Raw genomic sequence first — 27,150 nt, forward strand, 5'->3', positions numbered from 1 at the left:
ACATTTATATCCCTAAACGTTACCTGTTCCATTGGTATACTGGTAATTGAATGTATGCTTTCTGGGCTGAGTGGTACCTGACAACCAATTGGTTTGCTCTTCCCTGGAGCTGACCCCTCCCAGCTCTCCCAGTTGTCTGAATTTATTTGCCTAGGATTCAGGCCTTAGAGGCTTTTCCTACTCAGTGTGTCTTGTTCATGGTGTCATCCTTTTTCAGTTTAGGTTTAGACAGTCATGTCCATGAGACTTTATGGGTCAGGCTCAGGGAACATTTCATAAGTGTCTGGCCTCAGTGGGAGGGGATGTTCTTGGTCCTGTATAGCCCTGATACACCAGAGAAGGGGGATGCTAGAGGGATGAGGTGGGAGTGGGTGGGTGGATGGGGGAGCACCCTCTTAGAGAAGAAGGGGGATATATGGGGGGCCATGGAAGGGGAATCGAATTGGGAAGGGGGACATTTGAAATGTAAGTTAAATAAAGCAAGAAGAAGGGGTGTATTAGTGAGTAGTCGGGATAAGTCACGGAATCAGGGACCAAACGTTTTTAGTTTTGGAACAGGTTTCCATTGTAGTTCTTAGTTCAGGTACTATATTTTGGAAATAACTTTCATTTATCATATTACATTTATTCCAATGATTAGTAATTATTTTAGATGAGAAGCATGCATGCAGCTCTTCACTTGTGTTAGTCAGAGGGCCACAAGCAAGAATGATTTCTGTCCTTTCACCAAATGGTCCCTTGGGATAAAACTAAGGACTTCAGGCCTGGTTGTTAGTTTCCTTTATTGTTAAAACATCTCGCTAGCCCAAGGTTTGTGCTAAGTGCATTGACACTGTTAACTGATGGAGACTCTACTGTAATCTAGTAAAATAATTTTCAAAGATTTTCAATTGGTGTGTCTGTTGACACACTGATAACATAGAGGAACCTTGTAGTAGTGGGAATGCCATATGCTTAATTGTATCAAAAATTACATTATGGTTCTCTGGTTGGATGTGATTTGACCCTCGTGGGCTAATTTGTTGTAAATTTAGCCTCAAGTGTGGGAGTATTGATGTATAGTATCAAGAGACAAGGCCTATCATGAAGTGACTCTGCCATTGAAAGTTCTGCCTTCTGGAGGAATCGATGCTAGTTTTGTTTGTTTGTTTTTGGTTTTGTTTTCTTTTGTCCCTGGTACTCTTTTTAGTCCTTGCATCAGGACTATTCTCAGACAGTTAACCCCTCCCCTTTCACGCTGGCTTCCTCTCATAATGCCCTTACAATGAGGACACTTTCTATGATATGATTGTCAGACCAGAGGACAAACTGATAAAGCAAGACTACTTGTCCCTTTAAAACAGTGAGCAACAGAAAATATCATTCTCTATCTGGTTATGTTAGTACACTAGAATTTGGGCAGGCATGTAACTGTTGATTTGAGTCACTATAGACACATGTTTATACATCTATTTATCTATGTATACATCTATATGTATGTATAAAGTTGCAAAAATATGTTATTTCTTAAAAATACTTGTGTTTCAACAATTGCTTAAAAATAAATTTTCAAAGCCAAAAGTTGGGAGGAAATAAAGCCCATGTGTCATTTGGTCAGTTATGGCATGAGCCTCATGGTCTTCACATGACAGTTACCTAGACTACCACAGAATCTTCATATTTCAGCAGTTGGTCTGCCAACTGCCATACCTACCTTTGGTTTTTAGTGCCACAGAAGACCATCCAGGGAAAGGGTCTCCATTTCAGCCTCCAGTGTAAAGGTATTTTTAAATAGTTTGAATACTCATGATAGACTGGTGATATCAGGAAGTGATCTCTCTTGATTCTTCCAGATCATGTGAATTAATTGTTAACTGGCTTCATGAAAAGCTACTCATGTTAGCAATACTTAGTGACAGTTCTATCAAGAGATAGGGTTGCAATGTCAGGGTAGGTGTGCCTATGAATCTAAAATTGCATGCGTGTTTGTGTGCCTTTGTTTCCAAATAATGAGAATTATTCTCTGATGCGTGTAACTCGTTTACCCACTATGACCACAAGTGTTTGCTGTGAACTGGTCAAACTTCAGTCCAAAATCTAAGAACTCTCTGGTACTCACCAAATTGTTATTGTTTCCAACATATTTTGTGTTCTTGACAACCTGTTGCTCAGTATTTAACACTAATTTAGATGAAGTAGAATGAAACCCCAAACATCCTCATTTACTTTCATCTTGTGTATTATGAAATGCAGTTGCTACTGTCCTTCATGTGTCACACTGCTCCGTGTGCATGAGAGTGGCCACTGGCCGTTGTCCCTGACCCTTACATGCTTGATGGTGTCACTGTCCATAATCCTTGAAATCATTTGTGGAATGAAACATACTTTAAGTATGCAAGCTGTCCAAGCAGGAGACAGTAAAGTAACCTAGAGAATAACCATTTCATAATCATAAAGAAGGTCTTTATTGTGGCAGGGAAAATATCCAGAGTCATCTGGAAGAGTTCGTACCATAGAGAAAAACAAGCAGACTGGAAAAGACCATAAGTGTATGTGAGAGGAGGCAGACTAGTAGGAGAGAGGAGTGAAGATAACTAGGGGGGAAGTTCTTGCCTGCATAAAGAGAGCAAAGGGGATTCTGCAACTTTTTGGGAGTTACCATAGTGCAAGAGGAAAAGCTGGTAGTTATGAAGAGACAGGGAATTAGGTGGGAATCTTTAGACATATAATGAGTACTTGTGAGTAGAAACTCAGGTACTCTAGAGGGCAGAATGTGTGTTGCTATCCTGATAGGCAGCACAGGTATATGTTAACTGAGAGTCATTTGTCCCTTTTGCCAGAGGTGAAGGAAATGAATACTTTTACAACTTCTTGATGAATGCTGTTTTTCTTTTTTCTAACCACCAGAAATCCTTCAAGACTGGCATTTCCGAATATACATATTCCCTGAGGTCCTCCAAAACTAGAGTGCATCATTAGGAAAACCCGATTTTTATTTCCTTCACAACTGTTTAAGATAGACTACACAGTGATGGGCTTAATTATGGCATTTCAATATATAGATTTCATTCTGTTTTGTTCATATTGATCACACTCATGCATATCATTCATTTCAAATTCAAATTATGTAGCAGAAAATGTTTGTAGAGATCTTAGCAGTTTAATGGAGTTTGGATATCTTAATTAGTATATGTAATTATACATATCAGTACTATCAGTGAATGCTCAGTTTGCAGACCTCAGGATCCATTACTAACAACAAATTTCAGTCATTTTAACAATATAGGGATGTTAGTTTTAGTGAATCTTTCTAGATACTGCATATTTTATTATGGGATTTAGCGCGTAGGATCTTCCAGACACAATCTTTTGTGGCTCTAGGTTTCACCTAGGAGCACGCACATTCTCCCTTGTTTTCGAGGATTCTGACTTCCTGTGCCTGAAGCATTTGACTCTACCTCAGTAAAGCACATTCACATTTAAGGTCTCCTGATCCTTGCACCTGTTAGATGCTACAGTTCACAGTATTAATGATGTCTGCGTGTGGACGTTGGATAGGTTAAAGGATCAGGGCTTGGGGATCTTCGGGATGAATCTGCATTTCACAGTCTTTTGCACAACAATTTCTGCTTTCATTGCATACAAGTTACTACAGTTATGCTTACCAATGGAGTCCATGTTGCTAAGCCAATAGCCAGTTTTCACGAGTCTGGCAGTTTGTCCTTAATTTAATAATTGACACGGATCTCTTCTTTCTTGCACATCCCTCTAGTCTGTGGGATGTACAATAGTTCTTCTACTCTCCAATGGGTGCTTTGAAATCGGCTTGCTGAGTTTTGGGTTTAAGTCATGAAGAATTTTAGTAAATTTCACTTGTTTTTCTTTTAAATTGGCTATTCTTTAGTATTCAATTACAATTACATGATAACATCTTTTTATACAAGGGTCTTTGGTCTAGTGAGAAAATAATGGGACTATTTCCATCCTTTCTCAATTGAGATGCATAATTTTCCTGAAAAAGTTGAACAACAACAACAGCAACAATCCAAAAAACAAAAAACAAAAGCCTGGATATTTTTTTCTTTAGAAAGAAATTGAAAAGTTTTTATTTGTGAATATTAAAGACTATCCTAGCTTCTAGAAGGATCTTTCAATGATTAACATCACTTGTTTCTCTTGCCAAAAGCCTAGGTTTGTTTCATAGCCCCCACATGCTAGCTCACAGCTATCCTTAATTCTACTTCCAGGGAATCTAGTCCTTTGTTCTAACCTGCTCAGGCATCAGACACAATGTGTAGTGCAAAGATATACATGCAAGCAAAATATATGTAAAATAAATAAATCTAAAAATCAAATTTAAAACCTTCAAACTAATACTAAGTTTCCTCTATACTATGTAACTGCTGGTTTGGAATAAAATTCTGAAGTATAGTCATTTCTCTGACATGTGAAAAGACTCAGTTCACATCTGTCTGTGACCAGTATTTCCCCCCAGTGAATGGGAACTTTTTGTGTTCAGATTTCTGGAGCCTTCCAGACTCTGAATGACCTGCTATTCCTTATGTTGATTTTTTCCGGATTTTTGTTTTACAAGATTGTTGACAAATGTGTAATAGCAACAGAAGATCTATCAGAGGAATCTGGACAAGAAAAACTCAGACTACCAAGAACACTCAGCAAGGCTGGCCTTTTAAAAGCCACTGAAAAAGGTGCAATTCTAAAACATTTAGAGAGTCTCAGACAAGTGACAGTCATGATGCTTAGTGGAAATCAAAGGACGATGTATTGTTCAAACCCTTCTTGTGTAGCTCAAAAAGAATCACTGGGCACTCTGTTGGTTATTAAAAAATAGACTGAAACTACACCACTACTATATTTTTCTGCAATATAAAACTACTATATTTTCTACAATATTTATGTTCAGAGTTTTAGGACACTGTTTTCTATCTAGGGCATAGGAAAGGGTACCATCCCCCCACATATTCAATAATTTTCCCTTTTTATGGCATAGGGTATTGCTTTTGAGTGGCAGCAACTAAGGTAGTCTGGATCTTCACTCCCTGACATAATCTAATGAACACTGGGAAGACAGACATGCACAGAAATACGGAAGGGGGCTAGCCGCATTCTGAAATAATTTTATTTAGTGAAATGTGTCAATTTTAAAGAATTTTAATTCTAAGATTTGGAATAGTATTGCACAGAAATCCCAAGAATTTAACCCTCTTGTTTGCACAGTTGTCAATTTGAATGCATATTTCAACCCACTGGCCATGTCTTCCCACCTAGATCTTTCCATATTGGTTACCTGGAAGCTTTTCGAATCCTTTAACTTGTTTCTGTAACTCTTGTTTGGATTTTACCATTGTCACTTTTTCTGTGTCTAAAGGAAAGGGCAAGTGAGAGTTGAATCCCTTCAGGTAAGGGCAAGGTTTCATATTTCCTGGAGAAGCATAGCCATGTCACAGCACAGAGTCTTTAAGAATCCTTTACAGAAGAAATAGTTTAAATCAGGAGAGAGCAAATCAAACATCTGGACACTAATTCCAATTTTGTAGCAGTTGCTGTATTCTAATCACTGCTGTTCATCCAGGGAGGCTTCTGTATTTCCAATACCCTGCAGCATCAACCCGGCCATTGTCAGGGGAGCATCCAGGGAAGGAAGGGGAACCCAATCCATCCCACTGCTCCTGACCTCCTTGTCCTCATACTGAAGTGGAAGTGGACTTGCATACATCACGAAGAGAAAATCCTGAAGGGGGGCAGTGTGTAATAAAATTATTTAGAGAGAACTGACTTCCAAAGCATATAAACATCTTTCCTTTTTACTGTTAATCTCAGTTATAGGGTGGGAAGGATTTAAATTGATTACTATAAAGATAGATATGCCAAATAAGATTCTCATAATTTAAAAATCTTGTTGATAACAAGGCAGAAAGTGGCAGGACATAAAGCTACAAGAGGCAAAAACAAAGCCCTCCCAGTACTCAGTCATTGATGGGCTCTGTTCTTCAAATAAATTAAATAAAGGCTGACATTTCTTCTCAGTTTTAGGACTTCTCAGATTAAACATCTTTGTCTCATCACAGACTCCCCACTGAGGCTATTGATGCTCTAAGGTGTCCAGCCTTTTTTTGTACAGAAGCAGGAAGAAAATGCAACACAACCATGTGTGTTCAAGAACATCAGCAGGTTTGGTCATACACATTGCCATCAGTTTCAATGTATATTCGTATTTTCTCCTCACAGGGCTTGACAACCCTTATTATATCATAATGAGCAACCATCAAGAAACTTCTGGACCACATGAATCAGAAAACTTGGTGGATGTTCTCAACCTGCCAGGTGAGGTGCTGACCATCTTTCAAGTTCCCGTTCTCATTTCCATTTCTATGACTGCATAAAATACCAACACAGTGTCTTTTTTGCTTGAGGGAGGGACATTATAGAAAATAAAAACAAAACAATATGCCCCAACTCGGACTTGAGAGAATGGTTCTGATGACAAAGCTCAGCTTGTCCCTAAGAAGAACATTTCGTAGTTTCAGGCAGGTAGTGGCCATGAGCTAGTATGCCAAGGCACTGTTTACACATAATTGTGTATGCATACATCTTTGTCCCATTAGAATATGGGTTCTAAGACCTATGTGTTCTATGGGATCTAATCCTCATGTGTTCCCCACTGTTTTTTTTGTTTTTTTTTTTTTTTTCATGATTGGAACAGAAAGTGACTTAATAGCTGCACTGAGACAAACTTGTAAAGAAACCTATACAGAGCAAGTGTGTGTATGGCATTGCAGGTAATCTGTTCAGGGCTTGAGGAGAAATGGCCTTAGGCTTTCAGACCAGTCTCTAATCTCATTTCAACCCAAACATCACCCGTGTTTTGTGCATGTCTTTATACCAGCATCTGGAGTCTGGACCACAAAGGGACCTAATATTCATGTCCTGGAGCCTTTGTCTTAGTTAAATTTTTAATCCAAATTATACTTTCATCATTTTCCCCATTTTTCTTTTCATCCTCCCAAAATTTCCATGTACTCCCCTTGATTGCTTTCAAATTCTTGTCTCTAAATGTGTGTGTGTTTACTTATAAACACACATACACACACATACACAAAACTTATTCTAAGAGTATTGGACAGCCAACCAGTATGTTCTAACTAGAGAAAGACTATTTAATCACAAGTTATTTATGATTTCATTGTGGTCCTGTATTCTATAAGCAGTCTTAGAAAAGCAAAAGACACTTTGATCTCAGCCTCAAACTAAAACTATAGCAGCAAGGATCCAGATGTTCGCTGATGAATGTCTTATGTATGCTGTTGATACAGTCACAGGATGGTGCTAAAAGAAGTTTGACAAAGGTTCTAAAATCTCAGTGAGAAAGCTTCACAATGGGAGGAGATGCACTATAATATCTAAGGATAGCCCAGCACTGCTTGGTCCTAGCAGCAAACAGCTATGAAAAAAAATTTACAGCCTCTGAGACAACTGACTATATAACTTAGGAAGCTGTTCAAGTTCTCAAGTACCACATGGTACAATGTGGGGTTAGACAGCACTGGCTGTGAGCATGCTCATTGAAGAACACTCAGATCAGGTCTCAAAGATTAACAACAGTGTCAAGTCTAGGGCAGAAAAACTCCCACATGCTACAACATGACTAATACATTTTAGAAGACATAGAGTTTTATATTACAAATGATGCCCTATCTTTCTATGAATTGCAACAGACATGTTATGCAATCAGAATTCTTTGATAAAGGTTGTATAAAGAACACCTGTCCATGTAATGCTCTCAAATTCTTTTTAGATGCAGAGAAGAAAACAGTTAACAAAAAACAGCCTTTCATAACTCGAGTATTCCACAAGGCCTCGGTGCCCCACCAGGACAAAGTTTGCACATCCCTGCCAGTTACTAAGAGAGGAATACTTTTTGGAAATGATCTCTCTGTTGTTTGTGATGATGGAAATCTTCCTAAAGCAATTCTGGTATCACGTGTTCCTTCCCTAGCTACCCTGAAGACAAAATACTGCTTTTAAATATTGCCGTTCATTTCTATCAGCAGGAAGGGAAGCCGTTATGAATCAAATCATTGACTTAAAAATAGGGAGATAAGACAGTGCTATTCACCACAACCCATATCTGGGAAAAGTTAACTTTAAAGCTATCACTTTACTCTAATGGGAATCTCGTACAAATGAATATCCCCGAGATTTCAGGATTAACATTAGAGGAATGAGTAGAACAAAAGATAATCAGAGGCACCAAACAGTGCCAGGTCCTCTTCCTCCACCTCAGTTCTTGTCCATGCGCACTGCTGCTCTAGTTCAGATACAGTGACAGGTGCTCCCCTCCTTTCACTTAGGATATGCTCTCCCTTCTCAACGAGAAAGGACCAATCACTGAAGGCATCTTCAGGATATCAGGCAATATGTCAGCATGCCACGCCCTAAAAGAAAGGCTGGATTATGGACAAAAGGTGAATCTGAAAAAGGAATGTGTTCTCGCTGTGGCATCTGTCTTAAAGGTATGGAGAGTCCTTGCATTGTCCACATTTAGGAGTCCTCGGAGTCTGGGTAGGAGTCCCCTTCCTCATGCTTTCCCTTGAGTGACAGCAGGCATAAAGAATTGAAATCTGATAGGCTGAACGTTTCCAAACATTTCCAAAATGAAAGGATTCTCCTATTATTATAAAAGCTGCGTATGTTATACACATTTTTATTTGCAATAATAACACCACTCTTTATGCGTATGGTTGGCCATTCCAGGCCAAAAAAGTAACATTACTGATAGTGGAATAAAATATGATTTGAACCATTAACCACTCATGTCGAAATGCAATGTAGCTAAGTAACTTTTCTTTGATTCCTCAATACTAAATGAGACACTCATTCCCAAACAATATTAGTCTGTGGAGGGGCATTTCCGACATGCACATTCATGTCATCTAATGAGCGTGCCTAGATGGGTGTGTTTTGCCCCATCCCCACCCCCGTGTTCATCATCCTTTGTCATTCTGTACTTTATTTCTGAGAAGCAGGTATTTCTTCTGAAATAGGCCATGTGCCCCCTCCAAATATACCTTTTTTACGCACAGCCAGCAAGATCCAATAATCTTCCCCCTACCACCACCTCTATCGCACACATAATGTTGGTATCAAACCCAAGTCGTCCTAACTGTGAAATGCCTTCTCTCTCACTGAGCCAACCCTGAAGCCCCACCAAGTGATTATAATCATTCCTTGTCTTTCTTGCTCTAATTCTCCTATGCTTCCCCACATTCTCCCACTCACTCCCTCTCAAATACACGGCCTCCCTTTTTTCCTTAATTTTAAATGTTCTTATTAATTTTTAATTTACACTTAAATGTTATTCCCTTTCCCTGTCCCCATACCAGAGTTTTTTTATCTCATTCCTGCTCCCCTTTGCCTCTGAGAAGGTATACCCTCACCCACCAACCCCCTCACTAACCTCATCCTATGCCCAGTACTCCCTTCCCTAGGGCATAAAGTCTCTATAGGATTAGATGCATCCTGTCCCACTGAGATGGCCTCCTTTTTAAAAATTGTTATTATTACATCCAGACATAAGAATCTGCAATCCTTTTTAAACAATCTGATGACTCCACTTACAGTTGGTAGTATATGTACTATTTCAGAGTAATGGATTATCAATTAGAGAGTTCATCTTTTGGAAAGACCAATTTTTCCACCCTCATTTGTATATATCTATCTGTAGTTCTTTGTCTAGAAATTCAGCTTCATGAGATTTTTCCCATTAGAGGGATGATGGCTTTGTTCAGGTATTATTTAAGCAACTATATCCCTCCCCCTGTTCAATAACCCACCCACTCCTGCTTCCCTGTCCTGACATTCCCCCTACACTGGGGCATTGAGCCTTCACAAGACCAAGAGCCTCTCCTCTCATTGATGTCCAACAAGGCCATCCTCTGCTACACATACAGCAGAAGCCTTGAGTCTCTCCATGTGTACCCTTTGGTTGGTGGTTTAGTTCCAGGGAGCTCTGGGGATACTGGTTAGTTAATACTGTTGTTCCCCCATATGGCTGCAAACCCTTTCAGCTACTTGGGTACTTTCTCTAGCTCCTTCAATGGGGACCCTGTGCTCCACCCAATGGATGAGTGTGAGCATCCACTTCTGTATTTGCCAGGCACTGGCAGAGCCTCTCAAGAGACAGCTATATCAGGCTCCTGTCAGCAAGCACTTGTTGGCATCCACAATAGCATCTGGGTTTGATAACTGTATATGGGATGGATCCCCAGGTGGGATAGTCTCTGGATGGTCATTCCTTCAGTTTCTGCTCCAAACTTTGTCTCTGTATCTCCTCCGATGGGTATTTTGATCCCCCTTCTAAGAAGGACCAACATATCCACTCTGTGGTCTTCCTTCTTCTTGAGCTTCCTGGGGCCTGTGAATTGTACCTTGGGTATTCTGAACTTCTAGGCTAATATCCACTTATTAATTGAGTGCATGATACGTGTGTTCTTTTGAGACTCGGTTACCTCACATTGGATGACATTTTCTAGTTCCATCCATTTGCCTAAGAACTTCATGAACTCATCATTTTTAATAGCTGAGTAGTACTCCATTGTGTAAATGTACCACATTTTCTGTATCCATTCTTCTGCTGAGGGACATCTGGGTTCTTTTTAGCTTCTGACTATTATAAATAAGGCTGCTATGAACATAGTGGAGCATGTGTCTTTATTACATGTTGGATGGAAAATTGCAGGTCCCTTTAGTGGGCCTCCATGTCAGACAAGGTTCAAACTAGAGGACACGATGAAGACCTGTGAAGGAAGTTGGGACTAAACTGAATTTTACAGTAGAAACTATTTTCAATAATTTCTGTGATTTATATTTTCCACAAAAATATTTTTCCTGTGTAAGGAGTTTCTTCATAATATACAAGGAAGTGTGCTGACTTCTAGACTGTATGATATATGGCTTGATGTTCTTGACCAAGAAAATGAAGAGGAGAAACTAGCTGCAGTGCAGAGGTAATGATTATCTAATTGCTTGGACAACACTAACAAAAGGAGGAAGAATGTTTGCTTAGAAACATTAGATTATATATAGTTATTTATAAAAGAATTTTCACTGACAACAAATTGTTTCAATTGCTTACAAACATGGAAGACATTTCAAAAAATAGTATGATTTCTTTCTTTCAGCAGTCACAATAACTCATGCTTATAATCATAACATTTGAGAACCAGATATATAATCACCAATAACTTGGGGTTGGCCTAGGTCATCTAAACTGTCAAGAACACACAGGCTTTATGGAAAAAGAATAAGAAAAATAAAGAAAAAGAAATATATCTTATAACAATAATTTTTTCTCTTAAAAATCTATTTTTAAATTTTATTTTATTTTTAGTTTATTTTTTACACTCCATATTCCATTTTCCGCTCCTCTCATCACCTCTCCAACCCACCCCGTCTCCATGTGGATGCCCACACCCCTACTTCACATGACCTCTAAACTCCCTGGGGCCTCCAGTCTCTTTGAGGGTTACATACATCATCTCTGAATGAACACAGACCTGGAAGTCCTCTACTGTATGTGTGTTGGGGTCCTCATATCAGATGATACATGCTGTCTGGTGGTTCAGTGTTTGAGAGATCTCAGAGGTCCAGATTAATTGAGGCTACTGGTCCTCCTACAGAATTGCCCTTCTCCTTAGCTTCTTTCAGCCTTTCCCTAAATCAACAAAAGGGGTCAGTTGCTTCTGTCCATTGGTTGGGTGTAAATATCTGCATCTTAGTCTTTCAGCTGTTTGTTGGGGCTTCCAGAGGGCTGTCATGATAGACCCATTTTTGTGAGTTCTCCATAGCCTCAGTAATAGTGTCAGGCCTTGGGACCTTCCCTTGAGATGGATCCCACTTTGGGCCTGCTGCTGGACCTTTGATTCCTCAGACTCCTCTCCATTTCCAATTCTGTAATTCTTTCAGAAAGGAACAATTATGGGTCAGAGATGTGACTGTTGGATGGCAACCTCATCCCTCAGTTGATGTCCTATCGTCCTGCTGGAGGTGGGCTCTATAAATTCTTTCTCCCTACCATTGGGCATTTCATCTAAAGTCCCTCCCTATGAGTCTTGGGAGTTCTCACCTCCCAGGTTTCTGGTACATTTTGGAAGATCCCCCCAATCTCCTATTTCCTGGTGTTTCCTGTTTCCATTCTTTCTGCTGGCCCTTGGGGCTTCTTCAATCCTTTTCCCTCACTCAATACCAGATCAGGTTTCCCTTTCCCCCCTAATTCCTCCCCAACCCCACACAGTTCACTTTTCTCCCAGATTTCTCCCTTTCTCCCCACTTGTAATTTCTTACTTCTCTTTCCCAAGTGAGTACTTAGGCACCTCAGTTTGTTGAGCTTTTTGAGTTTTGTGGACTGTATCTTGGGTATTCTGTATGTTTGTTGTTGTTGTTTTTGTTTTCATCATTTTTCTTCTTTCTTTCTTTCTTTCCTTCTTTTTTTTTTTTTTTTTTTTTTTTTGCTAATATCCACTTATTAGTGAGTACATACCATCCATGTTATTTGGGTCTGAGTTACCTCACTCAGGATAATATTTTCTAGTTCCATCCATTTGCCTGCAAAACTCATGATGTACTTGTTCTTAATAGCTGAGTAGTATTCCAATGTGTAAATGAACCACATTTTCTGTATCCATTCTTAATATGAAAATTTCAGCATTGTACAGACTGAATTTATATTGTCCCATAGGATATAATGAACATCCAATTTGTCAGTGGTATGCTTTGGCTTCTATAATATTTAACAAGAAAACCATGTCTAATTAAGAATAAATTTTCAATGAAATGTGTATATGTACATAAAATTCCTCAATGACCTCTCCCATAATAGATAAGCTTTAGCCTCTAATAACTTGACATTATTGCATAATTATTATCTCCAGAACACAGGGATTTTGTAAATTTTAGCAACTTACTTTACAGTGTTCTCTTAGTTGAACACTTATTACAGAATGCCATAAGTGTTTTAGGTAAGCTTATATTAAGTTATACCCAGCTAAACTTTTCCTTTTTAAAAAATTGATTTTGGAGAAGTATTTCAAGTGATATTTTCAGGGCACATTTCTCCTTTCATTGATTTTTTTTTGGAGGGCAATGAATAAGATGTAGACATTTACTGTTGCCTTTCTTCAAATTTACCACTTCCTGAGTAAAGAATCCTTGTTTTAAAATCACCTGTCTCTCTTCAGTCTTTTACAGCGTCTGCCTTACCCAAATGTCAGTCTCTTGAGAGAACTTTTCCGAATGCTACACAAGATAGGAAGAAATTCTGCAGTTAACAAAATGACTGCTTATAGTCTATCTGTTTGCATGGCCCCATGTATCCTATGTCTGCCTCGTTCCTGCAACTCGGGATTAGCAAATGATATCTCCAATGAGGTAATAAGACACATATTTTACACCTAAGGTAGCCAAGTCTTCACAGTGAGACAGGAATACAGAACAATTTTTTGAGCGTCACTGTTTTTGTTGTTTGTTTGTTTGTTTTTTAAAATATACCTTTGGAGAAACAGAAAAATTTGTGAGATTAGAGTCAGTGAGCTGTCAGTGGATTGTCAGCTATGCGTGTGACAAATGGAACCAAAGTTAGTCAAACTGACGATATATAGTAGCCATCACAATAGAAACACTGGAAAGCCTCCTCTTATAATGTACTTTACTGTGTTGTTTGCAGTTTTTACATCTGATCTCAAGATAGTCCTTTAAATTTCTAACAGAAAACTCTCTCCTCTATTTTATAACAGCTGACTTTTTCTCAGAACTTTGAACTATACAGTTCTAACCTCTAAGCTCCATATATCAAGTGGGGTTTATATCACACAAAGTGACAGAGGCTCTCTGTATTTTCCCATTTTCTTCCAGATTTCCCTTGTAAAATTTCTCATCGAAAATAGTCTGAAAATATTTGGAGAAGGCATGGTTTTACATTATGATGTGAGTTCAGTGTCTTGCCCTGATGTGGAGAAAGCATCAGGTCCCCTAAACAATATAACTAACTTTGATGAGATGAAGGATAAGGAATATCAAGACAACCACTGTCAAAGTGGGATGACATGCCCTCCAGGCAACAATTTGGTGCCCATGAGTCCAACTGATCCTCTTCACAATGAGGGGACTATAGGTAGGTAAAGATACTCTATAGGCATAATTTAAAAGTTAGGATCACTTAGCACCCAAAATCACTATTTACAACAAGTGGAAATGTGGCATTTACTAAAACCATTTTGAAGTATACCCTTAGCCATTTATTACAGACGTTCTTCTATTGTTAGAAACTGCCTGTAAATTTTTATTCCCTCTTCCCAGTGGTCCTGAGTATATGTAAACGGTAAATCCCCAAAGTGCCAAATAGTTAAGTATATGTGGAGAAATACCAATTATTTTGATATTTTTGATTCCTGTGTTGATTTTTATAATAACAACTCAATTTTGCAAAAAAATTATCATTTTTTTGATCTTTTGAGATATGGTTTCTTTATATTTAACAATGCTGGTTATCCTGGACCTTGCTTTGTAAATGAGGCTGGCCTTGGGCTTGCAGAGATCTGCATGCCTCTGCATCTCTAGTGATGGGATAAAAGGTATGCAACACCATAACTGTCTCTTTTAAAAGCCTGAGTGTAGCATAACACAGCCATAGGGAAGTAGACATGACAATGTGTGGTATTATCAGCAAGATGAGTGTTAAATGCGGATAGACCTATTAGATTATAGTTGCCCATGGCTGTTCAGTCAGAAATCACACTGTGAGACTAGGAACTGTACACTATATAACTGCTTCATTTTACTACATTTATGCACAGCATTGAACACAAATTCAAGAATTTACTGATTAGACCTAGACATATGGGCCATATACAACCAGATATCAAGTACCACACAAGTTAGTGCAGTGTATTTTAGACAGCACTACATAGGAACGGCACTAGAAGAACTAAATCTAAATTAGAACTGGCCTCTTGCTTTACCTATGTTCAGGATTTCAGGGAGAATAATCAGTTAATAGAAAAAAAGGTCATTAATCAATCCCTCAACATCATAAATGTTACATGATCAAGTCAATACAATATAATCATTGAGTTCAACTACACACAAGGATTTTCCTTCTTTCTTAGCTTCTGAAAAACCTGTCAAAAGATATTTTATAAAGCCAATGATTACCTGTGGCTCTACTACCAGCCATGACAATGTGTGTATAACCCCATCCCCATCAGCACCAAACAAGGGACACCTCTTTGGAAAGTCTCTCACCAGTATCTGTAAGGATGGTAATCTGCCTGCTCCAATTTTGGTGAGTGCCATTTTGGTTTTCTATAGCTTTTGTGCACCATATAATTTTTGTGGATCCTGTGTTCACACTCAGTTCTGTTACCAAGTGGATAAATGTTTAGATAACCCTACTAATAAGGGTAAGATTCTTTTAAAATAGTGCCTTAAAGAAAGAATATTCACTGAAGTTTGATTCATGTATTCTAATAATGTTGAAACAAAAATTATTGCCATATCCTTTACTGATTTCAGCATTAACTCAAACCCACATGTTTTAAGGAGGAAATGGGTCTATGGATATGATCCTCTGTGCCTCTTTTTTAAATTATATTTCAAATGTTATCCCCTTTCCTGGCTTCCCCTCTGCAAACCCCCTATTCCATCACCCCTTACCCTGCTTCTATGAAGGTGTCCCCCCCCACCTACCCACACTCACTGCCCTCTACACTGGGGCATCAAGCTTTCATAGGACTAAGGGCCTCTCCTCCCACTGATGCCAGATAAGAGCCCCTCAGCTCCTTCAAATCTTTCTCTAACTCCTCCGCTGGGATTCCTGTGCTCAGTCCGATGGTTGGCTGAGAGCCATTTAATAACTGACCATCTGTATTGGTCAGGGTCTGGCAGAGCCTGTCACGAGACTGCTGTATCAGGGTTCTGTCAGCAAGCCCTTCTTGGCTTCAACAGTAGTGTCTGGGTTTGGTGTCTTCATGTGGGATGAATCCCCAGGTGGGGCAATTTCTGGATGGCCTTTCCTTTAGTCTCTGCTGCACTGTTTGTCCCTGTATTTCCATTAGACAGGAGCAATTCTGGGTTATAATTTTAGATATGGATGAGTGGCCCCATCCCTCAACCGGGGAGCCATGCCTAACCTCTGGATATGGTCTCAACAGGGTCTCCCTCCCCTTTGTAGGGTATTTCAGCTAATCGTATCCCCATGACGTCCTGGGAGGCTCTTCATTTTCGGGCATCTGGGACTTTCTGGTTGCTACCCCCCAGTTCCACATCCCCCATTGCTACACACTTCTGTTCAGTTTCCTGACCTTCTGTAATCTTCTCCCGATTCTTTTTCCCTTCCCCATCTTCTCTTCCTACCAAATCCCTCCCCCACACTACTTCCCTTGATTATTCTGTTCACCCTTCTAAGTAGGACTGAAGTATCTACTGTTTGGTCTTCGTTCCCCTTGAGCTTCATGTGATCTATGAGTTGTATCATGGGTATTACACACACTTTGCTTAATGCCCACTTATCTGTGAGACATACCATGTGTTCTGCTGTGACTGAGTTACCTCACTCAGGATGATATTTTCTAGATCCATCTATTTGCCTGTGAATTTCATGAAGTCATTGTTTTTAATAGCAGAGTAGTACTCTGTTGTGTAAACGCACCACATTTTCTGTATCCATTCCTCTGCTGAGGGACATCTGGGTTGTTTCTAGCTTCTGGCTATTATAAATAAGGCTGCTATGAACATAGTAGAGCATGTGTCCTTATTTACATGTTGGAGCATTTTCTGGTTATATGCCCAGGAGTGGTATAGCTGGGTCCTTTGGTAGTACTATGTTTAAGTTTCTGAGGAACCTCCAGACTGCTTTCCAGAGTGGTTGTACCAGCTTGTAATTCCACCAGCAATAGAGGAGTGTTCCTCTTTCTCCACATAAAAATATGTAACACTTCAGTAATTTGTGTTTCATCCTTGAGCAAGGACCATGCTAATCTTCTCTGTATTATTTCAATTTTATTATATGTGTTGCCTAAGTGAGCATTCTCTGTGTCTCTTACCCTAACCCTTCCCAGGTTCTCTCATGACCTGATTTTATTCTGAGGTCTTCCTTAATATCATTGCCGCTGAGATAATTAATCTCAAAATTCAAAATATATTGTGCTTTGTTTTAAATTACCAAGGAATCAGACATAAGCATTGTTCTCTTCTAGATAGTAGTACTTGCATCTGAATAGAACATGAAAGGCCACCTAATATGGTTTGAGTTTTTAAATTGAATAACCTAAGTTGACATTGAAAATATATTTTTACTTTTCAACAAACACTTCAGCATTACACCTTGTGTAAGAAATTTTTCTGCACATGAACATGTTTATCCATCAGATACCTAATAATTACTGCTCATACACTGAAGATTTTATAGCAAAATTTTCTGGTAATTATAATTGTATCATCCAAACTTTGCAAAGAGAAAAAAAAATCCTCATTAAGGTTGCAAATGTTAGTCATTTTTACATAGTGAAACAATGAAGAAGGAGTTGAAATTCTCTTGGGTTCTTGACTGGAAGTTGAAAATAAGAATTCAGAGAGCAAGGAAATTAAAAGTGTTGAAAGATGAAATTAAAGTAAGAAATAAGAAGCAAAAGAAGGAAGGAAGGAAAGGAGGGAAGTTTAATGAGGTAAAATCTTCTAGGGAACACAGGTTAAAATAAAATGAAACAAAACAACCAACCAAAAATCCCTCCAGTGCTTAAAATTGGGTTAGAAGAGAAAATATATTCAGAAGATTATCACTCTCCAGCTTTTGTCCCTCCCAGCTGTATCTCTGTAACCATGGTTGCCAATGCTCTGGGTGGCTATGCCGTGATTGTTACTTGTCTTTCTCCCATACAGGACATGCTCTCTATCATCGATGCAAAAGGACCAGACACAGAGAGAATATTCAGAACAATAGCTAATAAATCATACCTCACCTTAAGAGAAAAGCTTGACTCTGCAGAGGAAATGAACTTGAGAGAGGAATCTGTTTATATCGTAGCATCTGTCTTAAAGGTAGAGAAGGATTTCATTGTAATTACAAGCAGCAGTACCTACAAGCAATTACAATTCATAAATAATTTGCTTCCTTGAGAAAAACTGATAATGATGGCCCAAGGATAAGAGACATGGTAGATAAAAATCTGACAGTGTGTGTGAATCATCATAATGGTAGAGTTGAAGACAGGCCATGAGAGGTTAACATCTCTCTATATCAAATTCACTCTGGTTTGTCATTATACCGACCACTCCATTGATTTCACCTTTGACCAGACTGTATGGCATAATAACAAAACAAATAATAATAGTGGCAAAAGTTGATTTACATACAAAACATTTCATAAATTATACTTGCCAAAGAAAAATTTTCTTCATAAATAACAACAGTTCAAACAGAGAGTTCGATATTGCCATCTATAGAGTACATACACAATCTTGCTCTCTTTCTCTACCAAAAAAATGTTTCACATTTCCCAGACATTTCTTTTTAATCCCATATTTATATCCAAGAATTAGTCTGATCTGCTGATGAATACTGTACAACATTGATCATTAATGGAGCTACCTATAAACGGTGGATAAAATGCAAATAGCTTCTTTTTGTTAATTTCTGCTGTTTTCTGAGCGCAACACTCAGTAGATTCTGGAGGAGTGGCCCCAGATATCAAGGAAAGAGATAGTGGTTTGAGAGTAGGCAAGCTTACATACGTTAGATGAAGGTACCACGTGATACTTCCTTGACCCTAGTTGCCAAGTGTGGTTTACTTTGACTGACAGAAAATGAGTACCACATTATGAAAAAGATAAATGACTACCAAGGCAGCCCCATGCTCACATAGCATTTAAAATTATAAGAACACGAGATTTCCCCACATTTCTCATTTCTCAATTCTTGTTACCTCAAACTATGTCTGACCCTTTACAACTCAGAAAACACCGAAATGAGTTAACATTGAATGAAATATAAACTTGAAAAGTGACTCAGGTGTTCCCAGAACTAGTTAATAATGAACTATCTACCTATTTGCAGTAATTTATTTACAAAAGGGAGAATATGCATTTTAAGCTATATAAGGGAATTTGTTGTCTTGTTTTTCTTGTCAAAATTGAGATTTCCTTCATTTTTCTATCTATCTATCTATCTATCTATCTATCTATCTATCTATCTATCTATCTATCTATCGATTTAGTCTATCTTTAAAGCCCATTCTAGCTTCTAACCTAAGGCCGAATTGCATCACTCTGATTTCTGAGCTCCAAGGTGTGTACGACCATGCCTACCTATTCCTCACACACATCTATGTGCTTACCCTATTAAAACCTCTGAGCCTATGTGATAAAATATGAGGTTTGGAAGGAGCAAAATAAAATGATCTGGCTGTCCATCAAACAATGTGCTGCTTACAATGTAAAGAGCTGAATTCTTATACAGTTAAGGGAAAGTGAAACTATGAGAGCTTTTCACATGGAACCCAGGGAGCTCAGATCAGGAGGCTCAGCCCTTCTCCACTGTATCTGCAAGCAAGAGCACATGTGCATATTAGAACTTTACTCAACTAGGAATTCAAACCTAGTCAACGAAGGATAGAATCGTGATGGCCCTGTTTATTTTTAGTAGCTGCTTATGTCCAAGTAAAGCCCTTTGAACTGAGAATAAGTTCATTTTATTGCCACCATGTCCAGAACTCTGTTTCTTAGACTCCACTTCTTGGTGAGAAAATCTACTCTTTCTGGGTCCTTTGGTAAGTTGACTTTGAGGTGAGATTCTGGACGATGTCAGGCAGAGAATATCTTAAGAAATTACATTTAAACTGATATTCTTCAATAAAAATTTTTCCAATAATTTCTTCAAAGTATACTGACAATTACATTTTTATATATATAAGGAATTTATTAGGAATATTCCAGGAAGCTTACTTTGTTCTAATCTGTATGGAAAATGGCTTGCTGTCCTTGATCAAGAATTCCATGATCAAAAGATTTCTGCTATCCAAAGGTAATGATACATTAGTTACTTGGATAACAACAAACACACATATGAGTAATATGTTCTAGGGTGGGTGTTAGCTTCTATTTACAAGATTATCCACTGAAATGATGACGAGTGGCAAGAGGCTTCTTTTGTTCACACGTGTAAAGTTAGGCTACAAAACAGATATCTTTGTCAGGCATATGTCTTGACTCATGCCTTTAGTCCCACCACTAGGAAGGCTTCAACATTATAATAGTCATGGTTTGGAAGACAGGCTCAGCCATATAGTAGGGTCCAGCCCAGCCTGGAATACAATCTAATTCCTCTGTGGAACAAGTTAAATTCATTTTTTCAACCATTAAAAGCTGGAGGCATCCAGATCAAGTTTAGGTTTGATTTCGATGTCCTCTATACTGACTCCACAGAATGATGTCTTAGGTAAACGAGGAACTTTGATGCCCCATGAATAGCCAGGACACCAGCATATTTGCTTTATTTGTTAAAACACCTTTTATAAGTGCATCGCTTAGTTTCATCAGTGTGCTTTCAGCCCAACAATTCTAGAATGCCAGTGGATTGCTACAATGTGTTTATATTAAATTATTTATGTTAAATGTGTCTCCATGGTGACTAGAGAGATGGTTCAGGGTTCAACTGGCTGCTCTTCCTGATGAACACTGTCACTATCCATACGGCGGTGTGCAAATGTCAAGACGTCAAAACTCTAATTTCCAGGGACCTGACACACTCCTCTGGGTTCTCTGGGCACCAGGCTCATGTAGTGTACATGCATATATACATGATTTTCAAAATGTTCCAATACACCATCCATTGAATTGATTTGTGGAAATTATTTTAGGTAATATTGTAGTGATATTCTTTTTTTATTAGGTATTTTCTTCATTTACATTTCCAGTGCTGTCCCAAAAGTCTCCCATACCTCCCCCCCCCCACTCCCCTTGATTTCTTGTGAATTTTGATACTATGAGGTGTCCAACAAAAATGTTATTTATTTTTCTTTGAATTTCAGATCTATTAGAATCATTACCTGTAAAACAGACATACATAAAACCCTCCCTCTTCTGTTTAGTCTTTTAATACAGATGCCATTACCAAATGTTCTCCTTTTGAGACACCTTCTCTCTGTGCTACACAAGATTAAAGGTCGGTCTTCTATTACTCACATGACTGCTTACGCTTTATCAGTTCGCATAGCTCCAAGTATGCTTTGGAATCCTTCTCTCTCCAACTCAGGGTTCGGGAATGATATCTCACAAAAGGCAAGTGGACCTCTTGTTTTTTGCCTTTGGGAAAAGAGTCTTGATCATGATCCAGAAGCTAGGGACACCTTTGACAGATCATTACTGTTAAAGGGCACCCTTGTGGTTCATTTCTCTGGAGGGGATGAGGCACTGACCTATTTCAGGGAGGTTTGGAAGGGAGCTTGTTATGAATTGGAAATAAGTGACTTAATTCCTTTCTTAACTGGGTTTGAGATTCCAACTTGTGTGAATCTTAGACATGAATGAGAGATGATAAAATAATATCCAGTACTGTATCAAAACATTGAATGAGATACAGACTTGGACAAATATCTCAAGGTGTTTTTGCTTTGTTTTGCTTTTGGTTTTTTGGGTTTTTTTGTTTGTTTGTTTGTTTGTTTTATTCCTATCTTGGAAGTTGCTGTTATTCCCAAATACTCTTGTCTTCAGTCACACTTGCTATGTGGGTTGACCATATAGGCACTAAGGTTCCATATACAATATATTCTGTGTAGTTTATGGCTCAGTCATTAAAAAAAAAAAAAAAAAAAAAAAAAACCTTCTCTCCCAGCTCCTAGTGCCAGGCTGGTTTTCAACTCTATAACAGCATACCTGTAATAATTCACTTATAAAAATGAAATATATTATTACATCATACTCTGTCTGTATGAAAGTTTGTATATTCTAACCTTACCTAGTGTCTATAGATGCCAAGAGAAATCTTTAGATTTATATTTAGGGGTGTGTGTGTGTCTGTCTGTCTGTCTGTGTATGTCTGTCTGTATGTGTGTATGTAATGGCTCTTCATCATTATATCTGTAATTCTAGCACCAAAATGCTTATTTTAATATGTATAAAGCATAAATAAAATGTTTACTTTTTTACTTTAAAATTAGCTTTATGTTGTCTACATGTAAATGTCTGCACCACTTGTATTCTTGTGCTCATGGACACTAGGACATGGAACTAGATCTCATGAAGTTGAGATTACAGATGATTGTGATCCACAATACAGGAACCAAGCTGGATCCGGTAGTCACTGCCAATGGCCCTAAGAGCTGAGCTAGCAATAAAACATATATCAGCTTGCCATATTGATATTCCTAATTTATTATTGACATAGTTTCTTAACTTAGATCTATAGAAATACTTTACAAAGTGACTGAAAATTTCTGCTAGAACAAATATACTCATCTTATAAAGAGAAAGCAAAATTAGAGAGAGGGTAAAGACGTCATCTGATGTTCCCTCCATGGTCACAGTCGCATTATCCATTTATCTCATAGTAAGGTTTATCCCTGAAATCTTAGCTCTCAGTACAGCTTAAGACTGTGAGGTTGAAAGACTAAGTAACTAAGATAAAAATCTCCTGAGAAAAGCCATAATTAACAAAATGTCATGATAGGTTTCCAAGAAAGGGCACAGAGTTATGGAGAAAAGGGACCTAGTTATAGGACGAGTTCTGGGTACTTAATATCACGAAAATATTCACAACGAAGCTAATAATCAAAAGTTTAATATCTTAATTATCCAATATTTAGTAAGGCATTTTAATACAAAAATATTTCTAAGGAAGCAAAGGTGTATTTTAGTTAGTAAGTTCCAAGGACAAGGTTCAGAGAAAGGGAAATCATATAATGCCACACACAATGGGACAATAAGGCTATAACAGAGTGTGATTTTCTGGAGAATCTTTTGTTCTCTACCTTGTAAAAGACTATGAAAATATAAAGTCAGTTGCATCCTGGGTAGAAATATAAACAATATATTAAGTTTACTTAATCCCACTATCTCAATTTAAAAAAAAATAGCATTGTTATTCAACTTAGCACATTTTTTAGTTTGCTACTATTACTGTGAAAAAGCAACTTTTGGAGAAAAGAATTTATTCCATCTTATACATGCAGTTATGGACAATTACTGAGAGCCCAACCTGAAGTAGGGCAGGAACCTGGGAGGAAGAACTGAAGCAGAAGTCATGTAACATTACTATTTACTGTCTTATACCTCATATCTTTCTTAGTCCCTCTCTCTTTCTCTCTTCTCTCTCTCTCTCTCTCTCTCTCTCTCTCTCTCTCTCTCTCTCTCTCACACACACACACACACACACACACACACATATATAGAGCTAGAGCTAGAGAGAAAGAGAGAATATATATATATATATATAGACATGATAGATAGAGATAGATAGATAGATAGATAATAGATAGATGATAGATAGATAGATAGATAGATAGATAGATAGATAGATAGATAGATAGATAGATAGATTTTTTTTTTCAAAAACCAGTAGCTGAAGGATTTTCCCATCCTAGTGATCTGGGCACTGCAAATTAATCCAATCAAGACAATATCCCACAGACTTCCCTAACTTTCAGGCCAAACTTATAAAGTCATTTTCTCAATTCAGAGTTGTTCTTCTCAGATATTTCTGTGATTTGATACTTCTAGCACAAACATGTTTGTTTTGATTACTTTTCTCTTGCTTTGTATAATATCATGACCAAGGCAACTTACAGAAGCAAGTGTTTATCTGGGGTTTAAAGATCCAGATCAATTAGTGTCCTTCACAAGGACAACAAAGGAACCTGGCTGCAGGCAGACAGGGGAACTGATCCAGGAAGCTGGAAGCTGAGGACTCTTATGGACACCAAGCATGAAGCCGAGAGAGTAGCCAGGAAATGGCCCATGGCTTTTAAAAGCCTAAATTCCAACCAAGGACTTACTTCCTCAAGGAAGGCCAAACTGCTAGATCCAATCAAATGGTGTCAAAAACAGAGTATGAAACATTGAGTTGCCAATAATAAGAGAAGTAGCCTGTTCAAGACTCTGCAACTAAGCTCCCCTCCCTTTGAGCTCCATAAATTGAAAACCCAAAGAATAAAGAAAATATTTGTAATGTCACTTATTCAATTTGCAGTTCCTCTTGGCAACAAACATATCAGCTCTGAAATATCAGTTTTCTTCCTAATTTCTTTATTCATTGAATATGAATGCAACTTTAACAGACTATTTTAGGAAGATGCAAAAAAAAAAAAAATCTAGAATTTCTCTATAGTCCAGGCAGAGACTTCTATAACAGCAGCTTATTTGCATTCATGAAAAAAAAAAGACATGAAAGCCTATTGTTAGCTGTTCTCAGCATTACTTACTTCTTGTATTCAGTCTGGAGCATACAGAAATAGAATTGTGGGCACATTAACATCTCACTTAAGCTTCCGTAGAAGCACCTACATGGACAGACCTGAAGGGGCACATGTACATGCAAGTGTACGTGTGTGTGTACAAGGAAAATTAAAATTTAGGTTATCAATAAAACTTTACCATGGATGATGTGTATGTGCCCCTCCTCATCCCCTACCATCTAATTCTGGCTGTCTACAAATGCCTGAGAGCTCAGTACAGGCGTCTAACCACCTCTATTAGTTCCAACAGTCATAAGCACTCACATGGGCATATGCCTACACACACACACACACACACACACACACACACACACACACACACACACACAAATTTACCTTTAAAAATTAAACATAAAATATGAATCATTGCAGTGAGAATTTTGAGACCTTTTCTGATTTACTGTAATACATTGCACTGAAAACACATTTAAATACTTCCTTAAAATACACTTAAACACTTCAAGGGCTCATATATTTGTATAGTAAGTGCTGTTTTCTCATTACTTTTCAATTCAAAATTTTCTTCATTTCAAAAGTCTAATATGCAATGTGGTTGTAAATTATATGGAATGACCAAGTGTCCTGCTTTTACCTTGGGGTGTTACAGATTTCAGTTGTTGAAATTCTCATTGAGAGCTTTCTGGAGATATTTGTAGAAGATGCCACCGTGTTTTATGGAGAGTTCCCAAAGAGTTGCAGTGACATAGAAAAAGCTTTAGCTTCCTTGAATAATGGTGCTGAGTCTAATAAAATGAGGAATGCCAGAGGTGACAGTAAAGGCAGCTGTCATATTGAAAAGACACACCTCCCCAAAAAATGATGAAGAGGATCTATCTGCTTCTCCCCAGGCAGAAGATCTCAGAGGTAATGGAAGTTTTTAAATAGTCATAAAATAAATTGAACGATGAATCATTCTCCCATTTAAGAAAGTTGTAACATCACAGCAGCATTGGGGCACAGCATGATATGAAAACATTGGGGGAGTTTAAAAAATGCTTTAATTACATATAAATTCATAGATACACATATATAGATACACAGACAATTACACACATACATGCATATGAATATTTAGATATATACATATGTATATATGAAAGATGTAGTCCTACTTTAGACCCTGCAAGGATATCAGAATATAGTCTACTATCATTTCTTACCTTTCTTCCGTCTGGTTCAAGAGTCATGTAAGATATCTCAGATAGTAAAATTATCCTTTTTTGAAGAATCAATTAGAAACAATGATTTAAAATCAATCAACCATTCTGGAAGCTAAGGCTCTATGCCGCCATCTACGAACCACGCTACCCTTGTGCAACAATATTGCTGGTTTGATTTCAGAGGAAAGATAAATTTTTTCAAATGCTTAGCATTGGTGTAAGTATTAAATGATGCAGAATCCACTACAATGAATGCATTAAGAATTATAAAGAGGCAAGAACATCCCTGAGTCAAAAATTAATACCACTTAGGGATGGGGATAGAGCGAACATAAACATTTCACTGTGCAGAGTGTGGATATTATTCATAGTTGACTTTTCTTGGTTTGATATATGTTTTATCTACATTGAAAGGGATCTATAACCTGAGAATATCTGTATCAAAATAACATTTATGTTTCTTTTGCAATGAAAACAGGACAACCCCCTCATTCATTTCCTTTTCTGCAGAAACGACTGCAGAAGGAGACTGACAAGCAGCACCCGGATTGGAGAAATAGCTTCTGGACGGAGAATTTTTTTCTCAGCAACTGAATACTTGAATCCCCAGGACTACATTGAATTACTATTTCTCCTTCACTTTATTGATTATTCCACTAAGACCACTTTTTTATTATTTAATATAACCAGCTTTGTCAGCATTTGAAGGAATTTGTTTGGATTTTCTGCTTCTGTCCAGAAATGAGAATCCCACCCCCAAATAACATGCCTCTGTCAACCAATAGAGGCATCGGGCTGATTCTCTTAGATTGTGAACTTGAGCGTTAAGTAAGCACTTCTCAGGTCCCAGCTCATTCCTTCTGAATGTGTCATGTCCCCTCCCACTTATACCTCTGAAAAGCTTATTAATAAACAGTACTTCTGTTTCTCCGTTTTATCATACTGTATTAATTACAAATAATAATCTTCACTTATATTCATTGTTTTATGTTCTAGACTATGCTTATTTTGTAATAATAAATGTCACTCCATAATTTGATTGCTTAGATGCAATGTGCCTTATTCATGATTCTCCATGGAGAATGGCATTTGGGTCTTCTCTACCTGCCTAACTCAGGGAACCGGAGCCACTTTACAAATACAATGGGATCACTTTATGATTATTTTCTTCAAAATTTCCCTCAGAATGACCTAGAAATTTCTTCTTATTTAAAGGAATTTAGAGATTTTTCTGACGAAATTCTTCCAGAGTCTAGCCACAAAATAGTTCAATGGTTAAGAGCCAAGTAATGAGGTATACCACAAGGACAACCTCACTTCTGTGCATTTTACCAGTACTCATTTTTCATTTTTTCCCCACTGCTATGAAAAGCTACCTTAGCATATTATTTACATGAGAAAAATGTCTGTCTTTCTCAGTGTTAGAAGGCTCAGAGCATCCTTGAAGGACAGTTCTGATGACACTTGCAGCTAGCCAAGTGCTTACCTCATCA

The 27,150-nt window shown here is 37.9% G+C and overlaps 1 protein-coding gene and 1 non-coding gene across 2 annotated transcripts; one reads left to right on the top strand and one right to left on the bottom strand.

Moving 5' to 3' along the window:
* The first annotated feature begins 1,704 nt into the window (after nt 1-1,704).
* LOC110291314 (T-cell activation Rho GTPase-activating protein-like) lies at nt 1,705-26,678 on the top strand. Its single transcript, XM_021158393.2, has 13 exons — nt 1,705-1,760; nt 6,229-6,324; nt 7,796-7,974; nt 8,352-8,513; nt 10,897-11,006; nt 13,236-13,425; nt 13,909-14,167; nt 15,162-15,337; nt 17,932-18,090; nt 19,962-20,071; nt 21,138-21,327; nt 25,105-25,361; nt 26,168-26,678. Exons 2-12 carry the CDS (start codon nt 6,255-6,257, stop codon nt 25,315-25,317), a joined length of 1,818 nt encoding a protein of 605 aa, XP_021014052.1. The 5' UTR covers nt 1,705-1,760; nt 6,229-6,254; the 3' UTR covers nt 25,318-25,361; nt 26,168-26,678.
* On the bottom strand, nt 16,974-17,080 carry LOC115030668 (U6 spliceosomal RNA). The gene has a single exon (XR_003836274.1). It is a non-coding gene; the product is annotated as a U6 spliceosomal RNA (small nuclear RNA).
* Nucleotides 26,679-27,150: the final 472 nt, after the last annotated feature.

This window comes from Mus caroli, unplaced genomic scaffold (genome assembly GCF_978045245.1).
Source record: "Mus caroli unplaced genomic scaffold, Mus_caroli_1 scaffold_3, whole genome shotgun sequence".
In the NCBI taxonomy this organism is placed as follows: domain Eukaryota; kingdom Metazoa; phylum Chordata; class Mammalia; order Rodentia; family Muridae; genus Mus; species Mus caroli.

Coding starts and splice junctions, on each gene's coding strand:
- LOC110291314 (XM_021158393.2), top strand. CDS start 6,255: ATGAGCAACCATCAAGAAACTTCTGGACCACATGAATCAGAAAACTTG. Junction 8,514..10,896: donor CTGTGGCATCTGTCTTAAAG/GTATGGAGAGTC, acceptor TTCCTGTGTAAG/GAGTTTCTTCATAATATACA. Junction 13,426..13,908: donor CAAATGATATCTCCAATGAG/GTAATAAGACAC, acceptor ATTTTCTTCCAG/ATTTCCCTTGTAAAATTTCT.